Below are 17,071 nucleotides of genomic sequence, written 5' to 3'. Positions count from 1 at the left end.
ATTTTTAGGGATTTTGTAGGTCAGTTCAATTTTATAAAAAAATTGCTTAAAAACTAAGGTGCATCTTGTTGTTGTGGTCTTCAGTCCAAGGACTGGTTTGATCCAGCTCCCCATGCTACTCTATCCTGCACAAGCTGCTTCATTTCCCAGTACCTACTGCAACCTACATCCTTCTGAATCTGCTTAGTGTATTCATCTCTGGTCTCCCTCTATGATTTTTACACTCCGCGCTGTCCTCCAGTACTAAATTGGTGATCCCTCGATGTCTCGGAACATGTCCTACCAACCGATCCCTTGCCACAAACTTCTCTTCTCCCCAATCCTATTCAGTACCTCCTCGTTAGTTATGTGATCTACCCATCTAATCTTCAGCATTCTTCTGTAGCACCACATATCGAAAACCATTCTCTTCTTGTCCAAACTATTTATCATCCATGTTTCACTTCGATACATGGCTACACTCCATACAAATACTTTCAGAAACAACTTCCTGACACTTAAATCTATACTCAATGTTAACAAATTTCTATTCTTCAGAAACGCTTTCCTTGCCATTGCCAGTCTACATTTTATATCCTCTCTATTTTGACCATCATCAGTTATTTTGCTCCCCAAATAGCAAAACTCATTTGCTACTTTAAGCATCTCATTTCCTAATCTAATTTCCTTAGCATCACCTGACTTACCCCAGCCACTTTCAGAATGTGAAAGAGAGTATTCCAGTCAACATTGTCAAAAGCTTTCTCTAAGTCTACAAATGCTAGAAAAGTAGGTTTGCCGTTCCTTAATCTATCTTCTAAGATAAGTTGTAGGGTCAGTATTGCCTCACGTGTTCCAACATTTCTACGGAATCCGAACTGATCTTCCCCGAGGTCGACTTCTACCAGTTTTTCCATTCGTGTATAAAAAATTCGCGTTAGTATTTTGCAACCGTGACTTATTAAACTGATAGTTTGGTAATTTTCACATCTGTCAACACCTGCCTTCTTTGGGATTGGAATTATTGTATTCTTCTTGAAGTCTGAGGGTATTTTGCCTGTCTCATACATCTTGCTCACCAGATGTTAGAGTTTTGTCAGGGTTGGCTCTCCCAAGGCCGTCAGTAGTTCTAATGGAATGTTGTCTACTCCTGGGGCCTTGTTTCGACTCGGATCTTTCAGTGCTCTTCAAACTCTTCGCACAGTATCATATCTCCCATTTCATCTTCATCTTCATCCTCTTCCATTTCCATAATATTGTCCTCAAGTACATCACCCTTGTACAGACCCTCTATGTACTCCTTTCACCTTTCTTCTTGCTCTTCTTTGCTTAGAAATGGGTTTCCATCTGAGCTCTTCATATTTATACAAGTGGTTCTCTTTTCTCCAAAAGTCTCTATCTTACCCCCAGTGAGATATGCCTCTACATCCTTACATTTGTCCTCTAGTCATCCCTGCTTAGCCGTTTTGCACTTCCTGTCAATCTCAATTGTGAGATGATGTATTCCTTTTTGCCTGCTTCATTTTCTGCATTTTTGTGTTTTCTCCTTTCATCAATTAAATTCAATATTTCTTCTGTTACCCAAGGATTTCTACTTGCCCTCGTCTTTTTACCTACTTGATTCTCTGCTGCCTTCACTATTTCATCCCTCAAAGCTATCCATTCTTCTTCTATTATATTTCTTTCCCTCACTCCTGTCAATTGTTCCTTTATGTTCTCCCTGAAGCTCTCTACAACCTCTGGTTCTGTCAGTTTATCCAGGTCCCATCTCCTTAAATTCCCACCTTTTTGCAGTTTCTTCAGTTTTACTCTACAGTTCATAACCAATAGATTGTGGTCAAAGTCTACATCAGCCTCTGGAAATGTCTTACAATTTAAAATCTGGTTCTAAATGTGTCTTACCATTATATAATCTATCTGAAACCTGTCAGTATCTCCAGGCCTCTTCCGTGTATACAACCTTGTTTCATGATTCTTGAACCAAGTGTTAGCTATGATTAAGTTATGCCCTGTGCAAAATTCTACCATGCAGCTTCCTCTTTCATTTCTTACCCCCATTCCATATTCACCTACTAAGTATCCTTCTCTTCCTTTTCATACTATCGCATTCCAGTCATCCATGACATTTAAATATTCGTCTCCTTTCACTATCTGAATAATTTCTTTTATCTCATCATACATTTCATCAATCTCTTCTTCATCTGCAGATATAGTTGGCATATAAACTTGTACTACTGTGGTAGGCGTGGGCTTCGTGTCTATCTTGGCCACAATAATGCGTTCATTATGTTCTTTGTAGTAGCTTACCTGCACTCTTTTTTAAATTCATTATTGAACCTACTTCTGCATTACCCCTATTTGATTTTGTAATTATAACCCTGTATTCACCTGACCAGAGGTCTTGTTCCTCCTGCCACTGAACTTCACTGATTCCCACCATATCTAACTTTAACCTTTCCATTTCCCTTTTTAAATTTTCTAACCCACCTGTCCGATTAAGGGATCTGACATTCCATGCTCTGATCCGTAGAACGCCAGATTTCTTCCTCCTGATAACGTCATCCTCCTGAGTAGTCCCCGCCTGGAGATCTGAATGGGGGACTATTTTACCTCCAGAATATTTTACCCAAGAGGATGCCATCATCATTTAACTATACGGTAAAGCTGCATGCCCTCGGGAAAAATTATAGCTGTAGTTTCCCCTTGCTAAGCTGTTTGCGGTACCAGCACAGCAAGGCCATTTTGGTTAGTGTTACAAGGCCAGATCAGTCAGTCATCCAGACTGTTGCCCCTGCAACTACTGAAAAGGCTGCCGCCCCTTTTCAGAAACCACATGTTTGTCTGGCCTCTCAACAGATACCCCTCCGTTGTTGTTGCACCTATGGTACGGCTATCTGTATCGCTGAGGCATGCGGGCTTTCCCACCAACGGCAAGAACCATGGTTCGTGGAGGAGGCGATTCGTATAGTCCATAAAATACGGTAAATGTACGCATTTAGAGTAAGCTGTCATTCATCACATCAACTAGAAATTTGGTCAAAGTTGTATTGTGTATTCTTACAGACACTCAACGACTACACCTTCCCATACATTACAGTATTATCAGCAAACAGCCACAGATTGGTGCTCACCCTGTCCTTCAGATAAATGTGACATAGATTTGATAAATCTTAATATAGATTGTCAGCTTTTAAATGTGTTGGGAAGAAGAATCAGATTTAGGTAGATGGGCGGATTATTTGTGATACAGCCAAGTGTTACTTCATGTTAATAACAGTGTTAAACTGAAAGTGAGGAGAGCAGTCTGCTGTGATGGACTGCAACAACAATTGAAGTGTGCTGTGCCCTGAGTGTGGTTGACTACCACAAAAATTCAGCACCAACATGTCCTCATTGCTGTCAGCTGACACATATGTTTGGAGGCTCATGAATGTTAAGTGCTTAGCTGTGTTGGAGTACAAACTTCATTAGATTGTAGCTTATCATGGCACATAAGAAAATCCTGAGCTCTGAATAAGTAAGGGCAGATGTTGATGGTGAAAAATTGTGAAGAGTTTCTATGTTCATCAACTGATACAAATTTGGAAGAAGAATATACTTTTGTGAATGATTTTCTAGTCTCACAAGCTGATTTTCACAATCTGTACTTATTACCACAGTGCCAACATCAAAAAGACAAAGTTGCTGTATATGTCATACAGATCTCATTGTCTTTATAAGCCTAAAGAAAACACAAGTAAAGTAGAAATGTGTGAATACACATGCAGAGAGGTATCTATTTGATTTACGCCAGTATGAAAGTTCAAGTAAATGCAAGTGAAAACTGTTAGACTTTTCTAAATACAAAAATCTTTTGAAAGACTTTCCAGGAAATAAATTATTGTTATAAGTGTTGCTTAGCTAATACTGAAGAGAAGACAGACTTTGCAATAAGCAAGGCAAGTGACACAGATGCCACTAAAATGTTTGTTTTTATTGCGTCTGCGTTTTTTTTAAAGACAAGAGTAAAAAGGTTAAAGATGCGTGAATACTTGTCAGCAGATCCTTGTTGTAAACAATGTCTTTTCCCAAAGTAAACTTCAGAGATTGGTATCTTCCATTGTCTAGTCTGCTATACTTTCATGACAACACCTTGCCTCAAAATTGGGATTGCTTCTCGAAAATTATACCTTTTCCAAATTTTTTTCATCAAAACTTTCTGCTAGAAAATCAGCAGAGATTAACTGTGGTGTCATCAAAGGTCATCTGAAAAGTAATGAAGTACATCCCAGCAAAGAGGAATTAGATTTGGCATTAAAATGTTTGTAATCTGCAGTTGTGAGATGTATCCTCTACTAGATTCTGTTGTTTATGTTACAGCAGAAACAGACATTGATAATCGTTGTACAGGATGTCTGGAAATACAGTTGCCCCATTATTCGAGCCTTATTTACAAAAAATGGCATACATTTTTCATGGATAATTGGTGTACGGACCATGATCTGTTTTATTGGCAGTATGATGTGGCACAGTCAGTTGAACATTCAGAGATAGGAAGCTAACGGAGGAGAAATGGAAGACAGGAGACGTAGCATTCATATCTTCAAAATCAGCAAAAGTGATTGCTACAAAATGGCAGGATACAAAGAGAATTTGCCGGCCGGAGTGGCCGTACGGTTCTAGGCGCTACGGTCTGGAATTGAGCGACTGCTACGGTCGCAGGTTCGAATCCTGCCTCAGGCATGGATGTGTGTGATGTCCTTAGGTTAGTTAGGTTTAATTAGTTCTAAGTTCTAGGCGACTGATGACCTCAGAAGTTAAGTCGCATAGTGCTCAGAGCCATTTACAAAGAGAATTTGCATGCTGTCGTCTTTGCACAAAACTGAAATGCTTGAAAAGAGATCAGAAAACTGGCTTCTTAAAATTGAAACAATGTGTGGTAATTTGATATAACAAATTGGTGGGCTTAGTTGAGGAAAGCTACTTGCTTATCAAAATGGTGGAAAGTATGTAAAACTCTTCTAAGTGGTACAGCAAATTAAAGAAAAATAATTAGGATATGATAATAGTCAGAGCATTTGTTTTTTTAAGAAAGTAAACAACAAAAATGTAGTATAAAAAAAATTCACCTCATTGTAGTTGGAGGAATTTTCGAAACCTTTCACACTGAATTGAAAAAAAAAGCAGGTGGTGGCAAATGTAAAGTGTGTCCTATAAGATGTGCCAATCCATGCAAAAAATGGTCTTTGGCAACAAACAAGTTGTGTTGTGAAGAGTGCAGTTTAACGGTGTGCTTTTCGATGCTTCAGGATGTATTGCAAAAAAATTCAGCAATAAATAATTGTTTTGTCCAGTCTAAAGAAAATGTATAGATATGTCAGTTGTAAACGTGTGTATACATCTGGAAATACGTCTGACATGAATGTAAATATAGAGTCCTAACTGTTCCAGTGTCTGTCCAAAACCCATAGAGGGGGTGGGGAGTAGAAAAGGAAGTATTCAGCACCTGAGGGACAGCCACCAAGTCTCAAATGTAGCAGTCAAATAGTTAAAAAAGAATTCACACCAGAAATAAAAAGACAACCAGAGTAATTCAGGGTTACCACAGGTTCTGGAAATCAGGGAATTTCAAACATGTCAGGGAAATATCAGGGAAATTTGGGGAAAAAAAACTGGAAAAATCTCATTTTGGTCTCAGTAGATGAAATGGTTTGTTTACTGAAGTGTAATGCATCGCTGCTGTCTGGGTGCAGCTGAGTACATGCACGACTTCCCTACCCCCGCATTACTACGGCTTCACTCCTTCCTACCACTCTGCTCAGCTTGCAGTCAGTGCTGCCACTACTTCTTGCCACTAGCCTAGCAGCTGCCAGTGAGAGGCAGGGAGGCACGAGGAGTGGTTTGCTTGAATCTGATTCTGAGGGACTGTAGATGCGGCGGGCAGAGACGGCCATCATGTGTGCATGAGTTGTGTGTGAGTGATAGTGTGAATGTGTGTGGGATCTCATTTTATGACAAAAGCTATGGCTGAAAATTTAGTTGTGAGAATGTGATTGTCTTTTCAACATGCCTGTCTGCAGCTCAGCCATCATCTTTATGGTGAGTTGCTACCTTTCCTCATTATTACTGATTCTCAGAGTATTTGAACAATTTATCTGTTGCATGGATAGATCACAGTGGTCTCATTTCATCAACATGTTGCCTGTAGTTCATGAATAGCAGCCACACGTGTGGATTTCTGTGATGGGTTAAAACCGCAGGCCACTTCTACGGGTATCTGTAATGGATTGGGCCTGCCAATTTGAAGCCATTCGGTTCCCACTAATGTGTAGGCCCTGCTTCTTTGATCTAGTTTCACCGATCTGCCTGCAGGCCGGGTCTGTTTCATGTGGCGTAATGCAGTGAATTTTCATGGTTTATCCATGGACCACACTGTTAATGGTATGCCATGCACTTCTAGTACATTTTGGCACTTGAAAAGTAGTTTGTGTGTTAGAAAGTATGGACAACAAGAAGGAGAAAATTGTCAGTCCCTGGCAGTTTGTATGTTGTGTACTCGTATATTTATTGAAAGAAAAATCACAAAAAACCAGTAAAATAATAGCTGTATTGCAGTGGGTAATAGCTGACAATAACGAACATAGTAAAACCAACATTTTATTGGCAGTCATCTATAGTGCTGGTTTACAAAATTCTTCCCCACCTTGTACACTTCTTTCAGGAAGCTTACTTTTTTCTGAGGTTATTCCTGAAATCAGTGAAGGTATTTTAAATCTGTCTTGTCCAAGGAAAAGGGTATGGGATCACAAAATGTGTTTCATTTTATTGTAATAAAATAACATCAGTGGTCTTAATGAAACGCATATACCATTTGGCTTACTTTCTCCATCTAAAAACAGTTCATTACAAAAGATGTTGATGTTAGTACCTAAGATTTTGCTCACATCAGGGAACACCATCTGCATGCAAGTTTCTTTTAGATATTGCCTCATTTGCATTACTGTTTATGTACCGTGGCGGCAAAAACAGATTTTCACCTTAATTCTTATCTTACCCTTGAGATCTCCAAATTTGTCAGGAAAAAATGCTAAAACTTGTATGGAAATCAGGGAAATATCAGTGAATTTCACTTGGGGAAACTTGTGGCAACCCTGAAGTTATGTTATTTAACATTATTTTTAAGTCACTTCATCTGTTAACTCATTTCTGGTCTTCCTATTTCTACAGCTGGTATGTAGATACCCCTCTTCTCACATATTATTTCTGGGAAATAACACATATTACAATTTATATATTGCTATGCTAATTTTCTTTGGCTTTGTGTCCTCTAATGCTGTTATAGTAAAATTCTGTCTTTCAGGAGGTTGCTGGAGTGAAGCATTTCAGACTGACAGTGCTAAGGGTGTTTTAATACACCACACTGTTGGTGGCATGCCATGCACTTATGCCATTTCAGCAAAGGCAGAGGTGAGGTTTTAACTTGTCTTTCGTGTTTGATTGTCACATTTGAATAATTCCAGGCTAGTTTTGGTTTCTTGCTTCAAGAACACTTTCAGATCAAAAAAAAGAAAAATGTATTTTATTTTTCCATGTAATGCATTATAACAGCATTTGTAATGGAGATCAAAATTTTCATGACATTTGCTCTGGAATAACTTTTTATTGACCATGTAATTATATGGTGGTGGTGGTGGTGGTGGTGGTGGTGGTGGTGGTGGTGGTGGTAGCAGCAGCAATAGTTGTTGTTGTCGTATTCATACATAGATCACTTTTACAAGGCTGTTAGACGTGCTTTGGTGTTATAGAATCAGCACAAAAAGTATGTTACATTGTGGATGCTGTTCTTTCGTGGTGGAATATGTATGACGTAGTTATGCAGCTATACAAAAAAACATTTGTTAGACTTGGTGATGTGTGCAGTTGGTATCTGCTCTTTCCTTTTGGTATCTGGCTCCATTTACTTATCTGCACTAATTCAGTACTTGTTGTGCTTATCATGAACCTTTGTTCCATAACAGGACTTCTTATTTATGGAACACTCATACAACACACAAAATAAATAAATTGCCATTTTAATGTTTGCTATGGCTTTTGTTACCAGTAACTAAGAGTATTACAAATTCATTTGCGAACAATGGAAAACTGTTTAAACATTTCTGTCTCACGTAGAATGGTCTGGTGAGTGAGTATCAAGACTACAAATCCAAAGGTTCAATGTCTGAACCCTGGTCAGTCCTAGAGATTTTAGGTCATTTATTGCTTCTTTTACCCCTGGCAGAACTTGTTATTTGTGAAAAGTGTCAAATTGCTCTGTGATGCTTGTTGCAGGTTATTATAGTCAGTGACAACCTTAACTGTGAAATACAAGGTTTACATACACATACTCTCCTCTGCCTGCTGTCTACAATTTGACCAGTTGATCGGAGATGACACTGTCTGCCTTTTCCTCATTTTTCAGTGTCTTCCACATGCTGGTCTGTCTCTGAAGAGATGACCAACAGTATCTGTCACCAGTCCTTATCCAATGTGGATGCCAGATTTTGTCGTCTCTGCTATGTTGTACCTCTTATACTATGACTCTTCAAGGCTGGGGATTGGTTTTTTTTTTTAATGTCATATTGTAAGATGGATATCCTTGTGGCTCATAATGATAACTTAGTAATATGAGGTGCTTCCATCAGTGCCAGAGATTCTCTGCTATACAGTGAGTTGTTACTTTTATATTCCATCAAGGACTTTCTATTACCGTATTTCCTTAAGGAATACTTAAAAAATTTATTGTATATGTGATGCACAAAATGGAATGCATTCTTTGGTTAGTGTGTGATTTGCCCATCGCTAAACTAGTGGCTATACTTGTTTGTTTAAATACTTCCAGTTAGAAACTTCCTCATTCCCATGGCAATTGTGAAATAAAAGGAATTTTAAGCTCAGTGTTTGAGGGAACATGAAGGGATTAGATGTTTAATAGTGGTCAAATCAAACAGTCCAACTTCTGTCACTATTGAATTTTTGCATACAATATTTCTACAGCTGATCTACTCATCTTCTTCAAGTGTTTCAAGTAATGCTGTTGTCTGTGCTTGGTGCCTGGACTCCAACCAGGCAGTGATTACACCTAAGGCCTGAAAACCCTGAGGAACAATATGTGCAAAGATAGAATTGCCATCTAACTTGGAGTCCCCAAAACAAATCATCAGTGTGCTATATGATGATTACTTTTCCTCGTTTATTGGGGCTTTATCTTATAAAATGGAGGTACAATAAGTACTTTGCCTCAGTGAATTCAAACACTGAAAATAAGGATGGAATAACAACAAAAGTAATTATGGCAGATTACTACTCATCATATAGAGTAGGCATTGGGTGGCAAGCAGGCATGTTTAAAAGTTGTGTGTTGGGTATTATTAAGCTATCCGACAAAGTCCTTCATCAGATGTAGCAAAACACACACACACACACACACACACACACACACACACACTCTGACCTCACTCATACAGACATGCATGCATGACTCATACAGGCATTGCCACTGTCATCTTTTCGCTGTGAGACCCAATTTTGTTGAACAGTGATCTTGGGCTGAGGTGGATGGTGGTGGTGGTGGGGGTGGGGGTGGGGGTGGGGGGGGGGTTTACAGGAGAGTTGTGGTACCAGGAGGGGAATGACGATGTAGTGCTGCCTGAGGGAGTGTGCAGGGATGTGGCAGGGATAGCATAGAGAGCCTGTTTTTTTTGGGGGGGAGGGGGGGGGGGGGAGGGGAGGGGAGGGGAGGGCTGTGGATGTGTTTTGGGAGAAGAGGATAAAAGGTGTGTTTGAGGTATGAGTGGAGGTAGCAAAATGCATAAAGGCAAGTGAAGGACAAGGCCTAGCAAAGGTTGAAGCCAGAGGGATTGCTGGGATAAAGGAAATGTTGCAAGGAGAGTTCCAACCTGCACAATTCAGAAAAGTTGTGTTGATAGCGTGGGCTGTGGAGCTGTTGTTGAAGCTTAAAATACTCTGTTGCAGCATGCTCAGCAACTGCTGTCTGTTAGCCACAGTTTGGTGTTGGCCATTCACTTGGACAGACAACTTGTTAGTGGCAGAAAAAAAAGTTGGCATTGCCAAACACCATTAAACTAGGCAGAAGAAAACATGAGAAATCAACATATCAAAATACCAGTTTGATTTCCATAGTCTTTTGTGACTTTGTAACTGTATTTTTTATTTATTTAATTGCTACTCATCAAAAAAGCGTTTTAGAAGCTCATGTTCAGATTCTGCATGCAATGAAAGTAACCAGTAGTTACCATGACTGAAGTATGAAAACCATTCTGACACACATTTTGTTGTATGCAGCATAACATCATTTACATTAAATAATACTAAATAATTTATATTGTAGTTACACTGGATTTTCATATGATTTAGTATATATGACCTTTGCATCATGTGTGTTTCGTTTTATTAAAATACTTCTACTGTCTCACTGAATATGGAGATCTTCATATTTCTGTTGTGAGGTAATGTATGTGAATGTCCTGTAGCCATGTATTACTCTGAGCAACTGCCCATGCTGCTATATTTCTTGCATGTTTATCCTTTAAGTCTAATACATTCAAATTTTATGTTGTTTTAGGAAGGTGTAAATGTGAGTCATATGGTTCAGTTTGACCCTAATGGAAATGGGAAAGAATTGTGGGAAGATCTGCAACAGCATTGTGAACTCACTTCTCTCTCTGACAGAAGTGAAGAAACAAGTAAGAGCAAATATAAATGAATTGGTTTTGTGCATGAATCATCTATGTTTTCTCTTTTGTTTCATTAGGTGCTTTTTCAACTAATGTGGCTTTTATCACAAGCTATCCATTTTTTCTTTCACAGTATGCTGAAATTGATGCAGTGGACTTCATTTTATTCAGTTTTGGATTAAGGTTACTTTCTGACTTAAATTAAGATTGTTAGAAAAGTTCAAATACCTTTTGATTTTGCAGAACCTTGTTAGGAAAGGTTACCAAAAAAGGGAGTTGAAATGGGATCTCTCTTCGACCAGTAAATTACAGTTTCTGGTTTCTGTAACTCAGTAACACAACATAAAAAAATAAATATATAAGTGGTTCTTATAAAGACAATTCTTCACCCCGCTGGTTTATGTGTGTAATTTTATCACATTCAATAAAATGCCATAAAAAGGTCTTTAAATAAGCTCAAGTTATCTCTGCCATGGGTTACAGTGATTCATCTTAGTGTCACTATAAAATGGTGAATTTGCACCCTTTCTACATTTTCTGCCACTTTGACAAAGGTCAGCATAAAGGCTACAGTCAACACCAACCTGACGGTAGCCTGCTTAACTGCACAGAAACTGACGCAAATTACATCTACATGCTACATACTGAACTAACAAGGGGATGGTCCAATCTGACATGTCAAAGCCTACCCTGAAAATTTTCACACAAGAATACATTAAAAGAAATGCATTGTTAAAATTTTTGCATGCTAAGGCATGCCACAAGTATGTGTAATAATGATAAAGTTACTCATTTTTGCCTCACAAAGAACCAATTATAACATCAGTTTGTACAGCCCTTCCTACATGGCACAAACATTGGAAAATTAGGAGACACATCCGTGATGAGAGAACATATCACGACATAGTGCAAAGTCCAAAGTACATATATGTTAATTTTAAGCAGTTGAACCATACCAGAACTGTCTCAAATCATAAATTTTATGAATAACTTGCAGTTGATATTGACAGCTAAACTGTTGCAAATGTAACTGTTACACAGTTGACTACCAGAGGAGAAAGAAGAAAAAAAAATAATTATGCGGTGTATGATGATACATTACAGAGACTTCCGTCAATCGGACTTCAGTTTGTAGACATTACATATTTTATAACAGTTCCTTCAGCACAATTCTTGTGCTAATTTTTGAATAATGTATGTTTGGCTAACTGTGTAGCAGTTCCTTGTTTATTCACTGTAATTATCACAAAATATGAAGTGTCCATCGGGTGATTAAAACAAACATTTTCCTGACACCAGGCACATCTGATAAATAAAAAAATTACTGCATTAAGGCACTTTACAGAAATTACTAGTTTTTTTTTGTATAGAATTAGGTTGGAGTAAGAAAATGTCATGGCCATTGTTCTCCATACTGTGCTACATAGCAGGTATATTTGATACGATTTGTAAAATGTGATGACACAAACTGATAATGCAGAAATGACTGATTTGACAGTACTGTTCCACTGATAAACCTGAAATGAGAAAGGGCTATCAAAAATTGTTGTCTGACAATTTTCTGAAAAATGCATTGTGGTGTTGAAAAATATTTTTATCAAGAGAATGAATCACACTATTAGTTGTGGGTGGAATCTACATTATACTAACAGTCCTTTCATCATTGTCTTGAAGGCATATGTGGTGTTATGTCCAGGCCAAGAGATTGCAAAGACAATGAGTTATGCATATGGTAAAAGACATTCTGGATGTAACATTGAAAATTCTTCTCTCCCATTTTTCCAGGTTTTGCTATGTAGATACAAAATTTTTGCAAGTGAACAGTCCTTTCATTAATTTTTGTTCCTGTTTCTGAATACAGGTATAAAGCTGCAGGAAACCGCAATCTACTAAAACTTATGACTGGAATTGTTGTATGCAAATGGGTCATACCATTCATAGACTGCACAAGCTCAAAATCATAAAGTGCAGTTTCCAGGCAGTTCTCGCATGAAAGCTGACTGACTGAGGGGATAACAGAAGCTTCATCATCATATTAGCTGTGAATTTCTCCGTCGTAATACATGTTAATGACATCTCCTCTACACATTTATTTGGGGGGCAAACTTTGTAATTGAAAGACTTTCTTTTATTATTGAACTTGCATCCTATGATGACCTATTATTTTTACTACGGATCTGTGTTCAGCATATAAAAACACCCCAGCAGCTAGAGTCCCCTCCTCATGTGAGCAGTAGTACTTGCTTTCTCTTCAATGCAAAGTGTGTCTACCTATCCATAAAACTGTACCCACATGAATTTTTCTACATCTGGGGCTACAGGTCTGAAAGACCTCAGTTTGACTTATACAATCCCATTAATAACTTTGAACACCCATCCAGCTGATACTAACTAGATAATCTACAATGATATCACAAAAAATGAAAAGAAAAATGAATAACCAAAAAAACTACTACTCTGATCACAACATGGCACCAACCCCATGAACATAATCTACAACTAATCCCTCATAATGGGTAACTTTCAGCTATAGTGGATCTAAATTTCACTAAAATATCAACAAACTGCAGAATGTATTGCACGTATATAGCATAGTTGCAAAGTAACTGAGGCAGACATTTATAAAAAATTAAACAAGACTAATAAGTAAACTGCACTCCACAAGCCTTGTGTAACTGTTAAGACCCAGCATATTCCAAAACATCCTTTGGTTAACAAGTATTCATAAGAAAATGGCAATGTTTAGCTGATCAGAACTGGTATAGCCATGACACAGTTTATGTGAGAATGAATTTTTTCCACTTTGCAACAGGGTGTGCTTTTATATGAAACTTCTGTGCAGATTAAAACTGTGTAGTGGTCCACGGCTCAGACATGTGACCTTTGTCTTCCATTGGCAAGTGCTCTACTGACAGAGCTTCACATGCATAACTCATGACCTGTCCTCACATCTTTAGAGCACTTGCCCATGAACTGCAAAGGTCCCATGGTTGAGTCCTGATCCAGCACTCAGTTTCAATCTGCCAGAAAGTTTCATACCAGCACACACTTGGCTGCAAAAAATGAAAAATTCATTCCATAAACATCCCCCTGCTGTGGTTAAGACATGTCTCTGTTGTATCCTTTCTTGTAGGAGTGCTAATCCTGCAGCTTATGCAGGATAACTTCTGTGAAGTTTGCAGGTAGGATATGAGGTTCTGGTAGAAGTATTAGGGTGGGTCATAAGTCAGGAAGCCTGTGAAAGGCAAAGATCCGAGGTTCAAATCCCAGTCTGGCAGATAGTTTTAATCTGCCAGGGAGTTTCAGTTCATGTGAGCATAGACAGAAATGAATTTCATAGTTACAGGTAATGTCCTCACTGCCAGCAATATGAGAAGTATGTACAAAATCTTTTGATGATTGTATACTATCTGAAACTGATGACATACTCCTATCATACAGTGTATGCTTTAATGGTTAGTGTTTGTTTATTGAGATTAAAACTCCTGGAGTGAGAGTCCATGGCCGAGGTACAAAACTGTTTCCTGACGTTTCATTACTGACTGCATCATACTTTCAAAGATGTCCCGACAGTTGGACACAGAACATCAGGAAAAAGTTTTATACCAGCTCCAGCCTCTCAGACTGGAAGTTTTAATTGAAGTCATGTACCACACCATAATATTAGTTATGAATATGATATGTGGAATATAAACTTACTATGATAAGGAGAAAATTTCTTTGTGTTACACAGATGTGGCATTGATAACAATAAAATTTGTTTTGTTATCTTAATACATTTTGCACGGTAAACACAAAGATAATCTTCCAAGGCAGTTTTGTGTATATGACTTTTTAAAGAATTCTTGTTGGGTGTGTGTTTCATTCGAATGGATCAACAGAGTGCCGTCATCAAATTCTGGCCGATTAAGCCCGAAACATGGCTCTTTATTTCTTGAAGTTTTTCCCCCCTGATGGATTTCACAAAACTGCAACCACAAAAGCACACACTGTGTGGTATTAGATAATTGAAAGTTGAAGTTGAATGCAGTAGCTGGTTCTACAGGCAAATTTAAAGAAAGATTACAGTATGTCTTACACATAGAATTAAGTAAGAGAATGATATTTGCTGCATTTGTTGACTCCTGACCAAAATCAAATATGAAAACAAATTTCTGAGCAATTTTTGAACTGTTTTTAGAGGAAACCAACTGATTTTGCACACCAATCAGTTACATTGAATGAGACATAGTCTTGATGCAAGAAATGAAACAGCAGTCAAAGTAGTGAGTGGGTGGAAGCCAGAAGGGGTACACAAAAAAGGCAAAGTTGATTTCCTTAAAAATGGTTTTAGCCACCATTTTTCCAGTTATAAAAAGTGCTCTCCTTACTGATTAACTCTGAAGCATAAAACAGTAACTGCTGAGTACTGTGAAAGTCTTGTGTTCCAACTGCATCAGGAAACACATTACACAGAGCTTCTACTGAAAAAGAAGATAATTCTCCACAAATGTATTTAGTCAGGGGAATCAAAGAAATCTGAGTATGAATTGCTGGAAACATACATGTAAATGAATGTATGGCTAGATAAAGTTTAGAATCCTACCAAAAAATTCTGTAACCATTGTGTTGTAAAATTTGCTAGGTGACTCTTTCTTCAAGTGGTGTGTGTGTGTGTGTGTGTGTGTGTGTGTGTGTGTGTGTGTGTGTGTGTAAAAAAAAGGGGTGGGGGGTAGAGTTTCTTCACTGAAGGTCTGTTCCATACATTTCCATTCTTCAAATTTATCACTGTATGGCAAAGGAAAGAGAAAAACTTCTGGAAAGTTATTAAGGAAGTTTAAGTTTGTACCAAAGTGGTGACTACAAGGTGTTACAATACAGTAGACAAGCTACCAGTTAAAAGATAGAAACTTCTTGCTGGACTGGGATCACAAAATCAGTTAAAGTGGAGACAGCTATGTGTTACGATGTTGTTGTTGTTATTGTTGCTGTAGCATGGGTTTAAAGAAGTTGAAAAAGGGGTAGAGGGAGAGGTAAATGTGATTGCTGAATTTTTTTGTGTTTTTTTCCCTTGTAATTCAGTGACACTGGAGTAAAGTGCTACACACCCACATTAATGAATGTATTTTGTCCGTCCTAGCCACAGCTTAGGTACATCTCTCTACCTCGCATCTTTACTTGCAGTGTTATCTTCCTTTCTGAATCTTGGGTTCTAAGATGTGTTACTTATAACTGATATTAAATATTTTAGAGAAAGGAAAACAATTAGCTTCTGCAGTATGTGCAAAGACCACAGTTCCAAAATGTGAGTCCAGGGAAGTGGAATTTGCCCTTGTCTGGGATATGCCAAAAATACATTTCCATGGAAAGGCCAAGGAATACTACAGGTAAGATTAATATTGTGTTGTTCTACTTTATTGCTCTCACTTTCTTTTACACAGTGGGTGACAAATACACTGAAACATTTCGAAATTAGACTGACTGTCATTCACAAACTTTATTCTTAATTTAGTGATGTATCCTGAAAAAGAAAAAAAGTATGATTATAGACATAGATTGCGAGGTAGCAAATGGAAAATAATAGCCTGTAAGTCATGTTAAATGATCTATTATGAGAAGAGAGTTTGTAGCAAGACATGTAGAGCTCCTTAGTTAATAAATTTCAAAATGATGACAAATACTTAATAACTTGGAGACTGGCTTACACATATCAGGAGAAATATTTTAAAGAAACTGAGCTGGTGCAGTCAGTGCATGAGAAATTTTACAATCATTGAAAATCTGGCATAGATTCCATAATGTAGACTTCAGTGTCATACAACTCAAAGTTGTAGTTTTAGACAAGCTGTAGTTTTCCTTAACAGTACCTTTATAGTCAATTGCATGAGAACGTTTTAAAAGACTTAAGTAAGTACTGAAAATCACACATCGTGCAATATGTGCATGACTCATGATCTCACCTCACATCTTTACTTCTGTCAGTTCTCTTTTATCATCCAAACTTCACTCTAAGACTCCTGGAAGCACTTGCCTACAAAACATAAAGGTCCCAGCTTAAAGTCTATGTCTGACACACAGTTTTAATGTGCCTGGAGTTCTCATATCAGCACACACTCTGTAGAGATACTTACTTGGTTTTTGTAGTGTCTACTCAGTAGTCCACTTTTGATTGCCACAGAACTGAAAGTCTAAGTGAGTGCTCAATTGTGTTTTGCTCAAAGGTGTAAATAACAACACAATTTCTATTGAACTAACACGCACATTTATTTGTCATTAAGTTTTATTATTAGTAGGCATTGGTAGATTTTAGCCTGGACATCTCTGATTTTTCAGAACTGTCCACAGTAATGTCAAAGATTGTAAAAAAAGGCAGGCATTTGAGAATGCTATGACTGATAAGG

At 37.9% G+C, this 17,071-nt stretch overlaps 1 protein-coding gene across 1 annotated transcript in view; it reads left to right on the top strand.

The window, feature by feature from the left end:
• The window catches only part of LOC124615645 (non-lysosomal glucosylceramidase), a 260,067-nt gene that overhangs the window by 128,799 nt on the left and 114,197 nt on the right, over positions 1 to 17,071 (top strand). Inside the window, exons 6-8 of the mRNA XM_047143656.1 lie at positions 7,319 to 7,425; positions 10,580 to 10,700; positions 15,922 to 16,057. Of these exons, the coding sequence (XP_046999612.1) occupies positions 7,319 to 7,425; positions 10,580 to 10,700; positions 15,922 to 16,057 (364 nt within the window). The remainder of the gene's footprint in view (positions 1 to 7,318; positions 7,426 to 10,579; positions 10,701 to 15,921; positions 16,058 to 17,071) is intronic.

This window comes from Schistocerca americana, chromosome 5 (assembly GCF_021461395.2).
Source record: "Schistocerca americana isolate TAMUIC-IGC-003095 chromosome 5, iqSchAmer2.1, whole genome shotgun sequence".
Taxonomy (NCBI): domain Eukaryota; kingdom Metazoa; phylum Arthropoda; class Insecta; order Orthoptera; family Acrididae; genus Schistocerca; species Schistocerca americana.
Note: the sequence above shows the minus strand (reverse complement) of the source record. Positions and strands in the feature narration are given on the sequence as shown.